Below are 11,538 nucleotides of genomic sequence, written 5' to 3' on the forward strand. Positions count from 1 at the left end.
TGAGCTAAATGCTAACATAAACATGCTAACATGCTGATGTTAAACAGGTATAAAGTTCATAATCTTAGGTTAGCATATTAGCATGCTAACATTTGCTAATTAACACTTATGATGAAGTGCAGCCGAGGCTGATGGGAATGTCATTAGTAAATAAATAAATATTTTGTCCTGATGGCGGCACCAGAGGAAAGTCTGAGGACAATAAAGTTGTTAAAATTCACCCTGAGGGCAGTGAATGTCTGAACCACATTTCATAACAGTTCACCAATTAGTTGTTGAGATATTTCACTGAAAACTACAAACATCAACCTCAGGGGATCATTAATATCAGATTCATCCTCTGGGCACCACGAATGTCTGTACAAAATCCATTGTTCAATCCATCCAATAATTGTTGAGATATTTAGTCTGGACCAGTGTAATGGACCGACCAACCACCCGATATATCTAATGTCAGAGCCAGGCTGTGGGCTCCACTAAAATATCAACAATATAAGAATATAATAAAATTAGATATAATTTAATAATTGAATGTAATTCACAGAACAAAGAAGATAAAATCAAAAAGAAAATGGAGATCTTGAAAGAGAAACTATCCTCTTCTCTCCTGATGAAGATGTGTTCACCAAAAACAGATTAAAACATCAAATAATGTGTGAGAGCGCGAAGGGGAGTGTTTCAGAGGACGGAGATACATTACGTGGGTTATAGAGAGGTATAAAAGGTGAACAGGGAGCGTAGATGACATGAGGGGTGAGGGGTGGTGCAAGGTATGGGGTGGAGGGCTGGGGTTTTTTTGTGGTTGGGGGTCCAGCAGATAAGTAGGTGAGGGCATAGTTGTGGTCTGGGCATGCTCAATCCTGTCGGGCGGAGGATGCGGGTACCAGTAGGAGTGAGAGGAGATCAGAGAGCCTGCTGGATGTTATCTCTCTGTCCATACCATGCACCATACCTGCAGGTCGACTCACCTGAGACAGCAGCCAATCACATCCTCCGTCTGTCTGTCTGTTCATTCCTCCACCTTCTGACTTACAGGTTCACTTCACCTACAAATCACTAATGACGGATCAGGTTCTGGTTGCAGCAGGCATCAGTCTGAAGTGACTCATTTTTATCTGACCAATATTATGATTTAGCAGGGTTCATTTTACACAACATAACTCTCACGTCATTTCACAACATAAACAATTTGTTCTGATTTATATCTTAATTCAAATGAAACACGGCAGTAGTGATTCCTGAAAAGTGAAATTCCTTGTATATATACACACAAATAAATCAATTTGATCCTGATTCTACATCCTATAGAAGACATTTTACCTTCCATTTAACTCTGAAGACGACAGAAGATTTCTATTTAGAGATAAATGTTTGAGGGTGAGAAAAGAAGCTGGATGACGTACTTAAACAATGTTGCTACAACTTCTAGTGTTGCTAACTTGTGCTTGCCAGAGGTTTAATACCAACATGGGAACTTTTAGGCTTTGTGGTACTGGCAATGCTGGATCACAAACCAAGCAAAGTGGGCAAATGCTCCAAATGTTAACTTGTGTTTAATCAAATTACCACACACAAGGTTATATAATTTTCCTGCATTGGAGGGTTGTACATAATGCACAGAGAGGGAAGGAATGAGGATTACTAACAGGTGATTTGCACTGGGGGATTTTATTTATTTATTTATTTATTAATTGTCCCCCCTCGGTATGGGAAGATATTGTCTGATTTCTGACGACTTCGGAAACGTTGAGGAAAGGTGACTCCAATATTAAAAATAAATAAAATAAAATAAATAAAATATAAATAAATAAAATAAATAAATACATATGAATAAAATTCCCCAGGTGCAGAATAAAGACTAATCACCCTGTTAGTAATCCTCATTCTTCTTCCCTCTCTGTGCATTTATGTACAACCCTTCCAATGCAGGAAAATTATTATAACCTTGTGTGTGGTAATTTGATTAACACAAGTTAACATTTGGACATTTGCCCACTTTGCTTGGTTTGTGAATCCAGCATTGCCGTAACCACAAAGCCTAAAAGTTCATGTTGGTATTTAAACCTCCTGGCAAGCACAAGTTAGCAACACTAGAAGTTGTAGCAACATTGTTTAGTACGTCATCCAGCTTCTTTTCTCACCCTCAAACATTTATCTCTAAATAGCATTCAGGGATTAAGCGTACAGTCTCATTCGTGTCGTACTTGCGAGTTTTAATGGATACAAATTAAATAGGCGGTGAGTGGTACAAATATGTTGATTTATATTCATACTCACCATGGATGTAGATATATCAGGATCAAATTGACATATTATGAATATCATGTTTTTGTATAGAGGTGTGGGTATTAATAAAAAAGGGTGTGTATATAATCTGAGAGAAAGTCAACCATGTGAAGTCACTTGTTATCCGCAATTGCTACAACTACGTTTGCGCGTCATAGTGAGGAAGCTGCCTTAGTATCATCTTCTCTAAGAATTTATTAAGTATATGTGCCATATCTCTACAATTCAGAATCAATAGATGATCTTGCTCATAAGTACAGTTGGATATCAATGATGGTGGAAGAAGGTTCGACGTGTCATATACTGGTCATCCATCTTTAAGTTGTTACATAATTTCGTACCCTGTCTAAATAATATCAATATACATAATCTTCTGATGTTTCTATTGATATTCGAGTAAACAACACGTTTGTTCTATCAGTCTCAAAGTACTGTATAGGCTCCCTCGTCTTTGTGCATAGACCAACACGTGCACCATGATCCTGTTCAGCATAGTGTTGAACCATGATTATTGTAGGTGAAGTGAACCTGTAAGTCAGAATGCGTGGCCAGTTGTTATGGAAAATATCAGACAACTAGACATGGACCGACGGATGTGGGATGTCTGCGCAATAGAAAGATTGTGAGCCTGTGTCCTGACTCTCGTTCATGGCATCGAGTCGACGCGTGCCTCTTAAGGTTATTTTAGAGGTGTGTGTAAAAGATGATTTGTGACCAACAATACTGTGAAATGGACTGTTTCTACACGAATGAGCAACGGCTCTTCTAGTGAAAAACTACTATGCACATCTCTCAGATCTTCATGGCTCTATGCTATATACATGGGGAGTAGATCTTGACAATCGCAACAAACCGCGCATGGGTGACGGGAGCAATGGAGAGTCAGTAATAACAAGCTATACCATTATCCTCGTACCTGGCACATCTAGGCTTATCGTATCATTCATATTCATGCTACTCTTTCTTTTTATATTTGACAATGGTGTGTGATCTCCCACATGACCATGAAATATTGTGCCTTCACCCAATTTAAACTCTATAGCTTTTGCTTTGATGCAGCACTTAATATTGACTACCCATGGGTGATCCGGTTTAAATAACGTGTGCCTGTACTAGTTTGTGTGTTGAGGTAACAATTCCATTACCAATGTAACTGTAGCAATAGCGGAAATATTTCCACCAGTCACACATGTGGATGTTAGATAAGTCAGAGTGGTGGGTAGCTGATTTTGTGAAGGCTGATGCTGATAGATAAGATATAAATTAAAAATAAAAAACCCACAGTGACACCTTACCACTCTCCGCCAATATACCCTCTGTGTAATTGAAGTCTTCTGAAAAATTGGTAGCGAGCGCCTTGATCTCTATTGCTCGCTATATAACCCCTGCTTGAGTGGCGCGTGCGTGGGGGGTGAGGGGTGCGCGAGAGAGCGGCGGTGCGCGGTGTGTGCGACGGCTGTGGTTGGATGGGGGGGCGTGCTGGTGGGGGTAGGCGCGAGCGCGGGGGGAGGGGGGGTGGTGAGAGTGTGCCGTGCGCGCGTGCGGAGGACGGGGCGGCGCGCGCGCGGCGTGAACCAGTGTTAGCGCGCTCGAGACAGATGGTTTGTCAAATCCAGAATACCTACTATTAATAGGTCTTCACTGATTGAACAACTATATAAATATCCTCTGCCTAATATTTTCTCCCGCTTTGTCGACATTCTCTCTTTTGTGTTCATCTTCTGAGCTAGTTATCTTACGAGCATGGAGTGACATATTAATAATTGTTTTTTGCCTGTGATTCATAGATATACTCTTATATAAACAATAATACTGTTTTTGACTAGGGTATTTATCGATTCTTTTTGTTTGCACATGTATATTCCCACAGTTAACTGAAGGATAATAATTGTCATGTAACCACTACTTCTCATCCTGCCTGGACAGGCTACTTAAATAGGCACCCATAGTGTGTGTTAACTCCATGACTAACCCTAGAGGTCTCTATATCCTATATGTCCCTGTGTTTCAGGTCATATTTCAACTAACTTAGCTTGATCAAGTGGAGACCAGCCACAGCTCCACGTCCCGAGAGTTAAGCTCTAATAGACAATATGCTGTAGCGTATATATAGTTTAGAATATGTCTGCTATACATGGTTGTTTGGTTATGTCATTGGATAAGGGAATACTCTATTATATACAACAGTAGTAGTGTCATAAGAGACATATGAACGTCTACACCTGCTATAAATGGCATCTTTCTTTCTCTCACCGCATATATATGTATTTCCTAGCATATATATTGAGCATTTAGGTGCGTCTGCATATATGTAGGCTGTTATATGAGGTATCTCAATAGAACTATTGTTCTCTGTGATTGGTGTAGAGGTCGGAGACCAGTGAGTAGTGAGAGAATGCACAATGATAATTTATAAAATTGACAATAATGAACTGTGCACCCTAGAGAGATAATGATATACGTATAGTAGATTCTTAAGTTGAATATATTATATCAAAACAATACTATCTAGTTTGATTGCAAAAATTGTTTATGTATGTAGAAATATTATTTGATATTACAGACAGATTCACCTTGCCCTCAGGGGAATTTTAACAACTTTATTGGATTCTAGCATACTAAGTACTTGGTAATTCTCTGGTGACAGAGACCATATAACTAATTATCAAGGACAAGATATTATATAAAATTTTTATTTTTTACTAATTGACAAATTGCACTATCTCAGTAACCCTGCGGCTGGCCTACTTCTATATCCTATATTATATATAAGTGGGATACTGCTGATTATTCTTAACTTCCTTAAGTATGTCAATTGAGATATCGCGGCTCGTTTTTTATGGTCATTGCTAATATTGTCATAGTAGAACTCAAGATGTTATTCGCATACGGTTTAATACCACACATCATACACTATCATCACAACACATATCTAAGCTCAATGTTAGGAGATCAGCTCCTTTGCACATATACAGATGCATCTGTACTGGTAACTCATCCATAATGACTCTATTGTGTATTTAAGTACTCCTCAGTCAGTAAGTCACCATCGGTTCTAGTAATTCAACCGCTTATATAGAGCTTGCTCTATTTGTGAGCGCGCAATCGTGAACTTATAACTCTGTAAATGCATTTTAGAGAATCAATAGAGAAACTAGTTCTATTATTTTTGCTCATCCGTCCAGTCTGGTGGCCATGGATATGTTAGTATGAGAGACTCCTTAATTAGTGTTATAGCCTCTCAGTTTTTCATTTAATCTTTAACTTATATGCCAGGAGATAAGAAGCCTACACTTGTGTGTTTGGCAGATGTGTGATCGCTGAGTCGCTCTTCGTGCTAAAATAGTCTTGTGTAAGCCGAATAGTCGAACTTTTAACAGGCGTGAACAAGACGAGCCAATATGGACATTTTTTGATCAATCTTTTGTGTGTGATGGTGCAGCTTGTTGCTCGGCTGCAATAAGCCCACCTATGAGATTTAACATACAGATACACTGTTTCAAGCAAATAAATGCCCCGTGCCCGGATCCTCACAGGTTATATCACATGCTAGTTAATCCATAGAAGCCGTTAAGAGTGCCGTTGTGTTATATCGAAGGTGTGGGTTTGATTTGTTCCTCTCTGTTACTCACAGAGATGGGGAGGTGTCCGCGGTGGACTATTTTAAGTAGGCAATGGTGTGCCAGTATGATAGGCAATCACATGGTGCTCAATACAATGTGTTAAGGTAGAATAGAGGTATAACGCCGTATTTCCTATCTCTGGAGTGCTGCGATATATAATTCAGATGCCAAGACATGAAGAAATAAACTGGATGCTGCATTGTGCATCTTCAGCGAATATAAAAAAGTGCCTGGAAGAGTTTATAATGGTGAGATCAGCGGCATAAACCACAAATATCTTATCTCATTCTTCAGTCTCCGCCCTCACAATTAATAACATTGAAGAAATGTATACATTGATGTGTCTCTATGACTTTGAGAGTCTACTCGCTTTTCATCTCTAGACTCTTTCTTACAGCTGTTATACATTTTTCTAGGTGCATCTAGAGCAAAATCATACCATCCTTTATGCAATATCCCACTTCACTTCCATAAGTTGTGTGTTTATACAATGGATCGTCTCTGTTATACTCTCTCGTTCTCGTCTCTCTCGTCAGCTCAAGTGTCCTTTTCTCTCTAATTCTCTCATCACTCGCGCTCTCTTTCTTCGTTCTCTCAATCTTCCAGTCTTACTCTCGATGTCTGTGAATACTCACTCGTCGTCTCCACCACTCTCTCCTAATACACCTCATCTCGACCATAGCATCTACATCCAACACACAACACAAAACACACCTACACTACATCGACAACACATCGAGAGGTAGCCTAGATCAACAGCAATTATCTAAACATAAAAGCATACAAGGCCCAGATAACAGTGTTCGCAGATTAGCACTGCCTCGAACACAAGACTACTGCGTGAGACAAAAAAAGCAGTGGAGTAAGACCGTTATATAAGGCCTGGACGTACTATGAACTTAGCATACTGACACGACTTCTGGGCGTATGCAAGAGTCCGCAGGTGGCTATTATATTCCAGGAACACAGAATTCGCTGGATTATATCAAACGTGCAAAGACTCTGCAGACATGCTACAGCGAGCGTGAGGCGAGCGGGCGTGAGTGTTGAAGAGTGTAGTAGTAGTAAGATTGAATTTGGCCATGGTGCTGAGCTAACTCTGGATATGAAAAAATTTACACATACTATTAGAAGTTGATGATGTAGATCAGATGAAATCCTCAGCCTGAAGAACCGCCAACATGCTGTATTATCGAGCAAAGTTGAACATACTTCTCATATCTGCGCTCTTTCATTATTTTACAAACAGACTGCTCGCTTTATGGTATTGACGCAGATGATGTGGGGGATAATATCTGACAAGGAGTTGCAGTAGCTTGCTTTATGAGAAAAAGCCAGATGGATTGGAGACCGATTTTACGTACGATAGAACACTAATTTTCTGGCACGATACGTTCACTATGCTTGTCCTTTCGTGTCGTGCGTGACAACACAACCCCCTCCCAAAGGAACGCATAACAAATACCACTCTTCTCTCGCTTCGTTTCTATTCTCGCTGTGTGACTCCAATCTCTCACAATCAAACGAACCGTGACGAACGAGTGGAGAAAAAAGAAGAGTGAGATGACTAACGATGAGAAGATGTGAGACTGTAAAGAAGACCAACAAGGAGAGTGCAGTAATCCATACTCAATTATGAGAACAGATAATGCTCCATAAAATACGCTGCTTTCTCAAAAGCTCTGCACTCCTCGTCAGAAAACCTCCGATAACTTTCCTAGCATGGTGCATCCAATTGATGTTAGGTGAACATCCATCTACATTGCGCACGGTCACAAGCTGTACAGATTTCCATGGCGAGTGAACTCCAGCACGTAATAAGTATATGTGGGTCTTGAGACATGCTCTCTCATAACACATGAGAATACAAAGCGCGTAAAGTTGCCCTATCTAGCCACTATGTTAGGTCTTTGTTTGTGCCTCTCTCTCGACGAGCTTGTTGAGAACATAGCGTCCTCAATCGGTGAGCCACAGGTAAACCGTCCAACTCTGTACAATTACCACCAATCCGATCTCATTCTAAGGTAACAAAGACTCAACAATTCTTGTTTTCTGGTGCTCTCTACCTGCACTCATCATACTCAGATACCCATTTTAGCACTTGTTAATCTGAATGGAGTAACTTTCCTGTATCTTGCTTTCTCTCAACACAATTGTCTCTTCTCTAAAATGAGTGTCAAACACTATCTCAGAGCATTTACTGGTATTATGATCATGTTTCTGAAGCTAAGACAAACAGCATACCAAGAAATGGCTGTGTTTCCCCCTAGACATAATTTTGTAGGCCAGGAATCGCATGCTTATATCTTGATATCGTCTAGTACATTTTAGACTGAAATAAATTTACCTTCATGCGCGAATGCATTACAGGTACGTTGGACTAGTAGTCACTGATATCTCAGATAAAATGGTGGAGACAAGTAGAAGAGAGAAAAACGAACGCATTGAAAGACCTCGCTCAAGATGTGTCTGATATAGTTGTTCAGTGCAATATCAGGCAGTAACTGTCTAGCAGATGGCGGTACGCTGTGTACATGATACGGTATAGATGCTATTGGTGCTCGACTCTCGTTATATCATGCCGATACGAGTACGACGTAACTAGAGAACACAGTTATGAGAGAGAGGAGAGAGACGTGTGCGAGAGAAATTCGCTGCTATTAAATATACCTGTAATGACACCACTATAGTGTTGGAGTGGGTTTGGATATGTCGGCCACCCGGAGCTCCGCGGGACCTCACCAAGTCCTGCAGCTGTGCTATCTGTTTGTTTAGACTGTTGATGTCCTAAAAACCGTAAACACAGGAAATGGAGATTTTATTAGATGATTTTTATTAGAGAGCTGCTCTTTTCATAAATAACAATTCAACTCACTTGTTTAATGATGTATGTTAGCTCCTCGATCTCCACTGCCTTGTCATCAAATAGAGATTTTCTTTTTGCCACTAAAACGTCAAAGCGACAACATGGACAATCAGCACTTTGAACTTTATCACACAAGATTTTTAGTACATTTTAAATGATGCTAAAATAAAAATAAAGGAACACTTACAAATAGTGAGTTTTTCCAGTTTCGCAAATGTGTTGCTCAAGTCTTTTCCAATTCTCCTACAAGGAAACAAACACACAAAAATGTGGTTTTCTCTGTGATGCACATACTAAAGAAGTACTCCAACACTAGGAGAAAGGCTTATTTGCATTTAACTACAAACTAGATTATTCTGTGCTTTGAGTCTCCCTGCTTATAGTCTTTGTACTGTGCTTAGTCAAACATGCCCCCGACCAAACTCTCCACTCAAAATCTATATCACGCTTCTCATTTAAGACTATAAATGAGATTTCTATTAAATTCTGCTCTACAAATGCAATTAAGATGTGCTTTGAAATGCAAAAAAGAGAAGAGGAGAAAGCGACACACAAAACCAACATAAAAAGAACATTCAGCAAATATGTATGAGCTATTGAAACTGAAGAGGAACTTACTTGGCCATAACTGTGAAGTCGCTGCGCTGCCTGAGGGCGCTGAGAGCCGGTTTACTGGGCTGGACTCCATTCTGCTAGGGAAGATCAAAAAAAAAAAAGAGTATGAAATATGTCAGTATGAGCACTGCTAACCTGGGATTATAGTCCACCTGATACACGGTTATTGAGGCAAACACCAGGAGTGATATTTGAGGGTTGAAAAACAATGTGGTAGCAATAAACTGGCCGATGTTTTTTTAACGAACGGTGACCACAATATGGTTGAAAAATAAAAAATGAACTTATCAGTGGTCCCTTATAGAGAAACTATGTAACTGAGACAATTAAATCATCTCAAAGGTATCTTTGGCATATCTGTACTACAACTGGTTGTTTCAGTATCTGTGATATCTAGTATCGGCCTAAAAAGTGGAATAACTGACCGACTGCTATTTGCTATTAGTGTTGCACAATATAGTAAAAACATCCTTTTGAGATTATTTTGACAGATATTGTGATATGATTCACAATTAGTGTGGGAATTATCATTTTGGCATCACATATTTAATTTTCACTGAAGAAACTATTAAATCATTATTATTAAATCAAATTATTGTTACATTTGTTTGGGTTTGTACCAAACAAACATGTTAAATCTGTAACTCAAGATTTGTGGGCCGGGCAACAACAACAGTACTTCATTATATATGTTGTTTTGTCACACATTTTATCTGTTCAGCCCTATTTACCATTAATTTAGAGATTGTAAATCACATAGTGTCAGGAGACAACAAGAAGACACACTTGTGCTTTAACATAACCAAGGATTCTGCGTTGTTTGATAAATCTGATCAGACTAACAAACTGTGGAACCAAAATAGGAAATAAACCAGGAACCAAAACCAAAAGTAACCTCATCAAAACGTATCTGCGCAACAAAAACGACAGTGCAAACACACCATTGTACTTCTACATGTTGTAAAGCTGCTGTACAGCTGGGCCAAATGCCTAAATGTACATAAAGTGACCCTGTTATTATCGTGCAGTGGTGGCAGGTGTCCTGTGCCAACATACCGGCCTGCCCTGGAGAGATTTACAGGCTGACTGGAACTCGAGGGTCCGGTCACGGCACGTCATCCTGCCGCTGGTTTAGGGTCACCAGCCCGCTGTAGACCAGAACCACCTGGGACTGCCGGGTCCTGCTCCTCTGCTGTGTGGGGGATAAACAGGAAGACCTCCCGGTGTGGACACAAACTCACATCCAAGGTGGGGTACCCTTCATGGACATATGTACACACATGTCTGCAGTAACGGGGGGAAAAGACGTGTTAAATGCACATAAAGAGCTCACAGGCTGACAACAGTGAGCTGATAACAAACAGGTTGGACAGTCCCGGTACCGTTACTGACACCACCGCGACAACCGGGCGACAACCGGCACAAAGTAACTAACAAATGAACCCACAGCTATATATACATATCATTAGGTAACGATGATTATCCCGGGTCTGGACCGGCTCTCTCTCTGTGTACAGGCCGCCCATCGCCACACAGCTGATCACGGCCTGACCGGCTAACCAACGTTAGCTACGCGGAGCTAACCGGGCTTTTCCTACCGTCTCTCCGGTTCTACCGGGGTCAAATTCAACCTCGACTAACCGTGTGTGGTTCGACCTCATTTAAAAGACACAAATCGATCGGTTCCAGCTCACCTGAGTCGATATTACAGCATATTCCGAGAGCCCTCGATGTTTCTGGTGAAAACTAATCAACCCAGGAGTTAAAGTTACGATCCGGGTCATTTCCGGCATTGACGTCACTGCCACGTCTACTTTAGTGGCGGAAAATCCCTGCAGGCTCCGCCCACCGCCACCAGGGGGCGCCACGGTTACAGTGCGACTGCCCTCACACAGTACGGGACACTATAGTAATATTAATAAAGACATGGTTTTAGTTGGGTTGAACAACTGCAGAGTGAAGTCTAAAACTTACTTCCACTGTGGTTCTGGATATAAGTGTAATACACTTGATTATTATTATGTTATTCTTTAATTATTCAAGCATTCCTTGTAATTATCTATAACTTCTGTAAGCCACAATCTTAAACTCATTACTATTTAATTTCTGTCACTGTGGAATATGTTTACATTTACTTTGTATATAGGC

The 11,538-nt window shown here is 40.3% G+C and overlaps 1 protein-coding gene across 1 annotated transcript; it reads right to left on the bottom strand.

Annotated features, from left to right (window-relative positions):
* Nucleotides 1-8,480: 8,480 nt before the first annotated feature.
* On the bottom strand, nt 8,481-11,196 carry LOC118333971 (syntaxin-5-like). The gene is made up of 7 exons (XM_035669793.1): nt 11,085-11,196; nt 10,447-10,674; nt 9,394-9,467; nt 8,963-9,018; nt 8,785-8,855; nt 8,580-8,696; nt 8,481-8,510 (listed from the first exon to the last, which is right to left on the bottom strand). Exons 2-7 carry the CDS (start codon nt 10,507-10,509, stop codon nt 8,481-8,483), a joined length of 411 nt encoding a protein of 136 aa, XP_035525686.1. The 5' UTR covers nt 10,510-10,674; nt 11,085-11,196.
* Between the last annotated feature and the right edge of the window lie 342 nt (nt 11,197-11,538).

This window comes from Morone saxatilis, unplaced genomic scaffold (genome assembly GCF_004916995.1).
Source record: "Morone saxatilis isolate NCDOM2014 unplaced genomic scaffold, NCSU_SB_2.0 Contig22, whole genome shotgun sequence".
NCBI classification, from domain to species: Eukaryota; Metazoa; Chordata; class Actinopteri; family Moronidae; genus Morone; species Morone saxatilis.

Coding starts and splice junctions, on each gene's coding strand:
- LOC118333971 (XM_035669793.1), bottom strand. CDS start 10,509: ATGACGTGCCGTGACCGGACCCTCGAGTTCCAGTCAGCCTGTAAATCT. Junction 9,019..9,393: donor GACTTCACAGTTATGGCCAA/GTAAGTTCCTCT, acceptor GTTTCCTTGTAG/GAGAATTGGAAAAGACTTGA. Junction 8,697..8,784: donor TAACATACATCATTAAACAA/GTGAGTTGAATT, acceptor TACGGTTTTTAG/GACATCAACAGTCTAAACAA.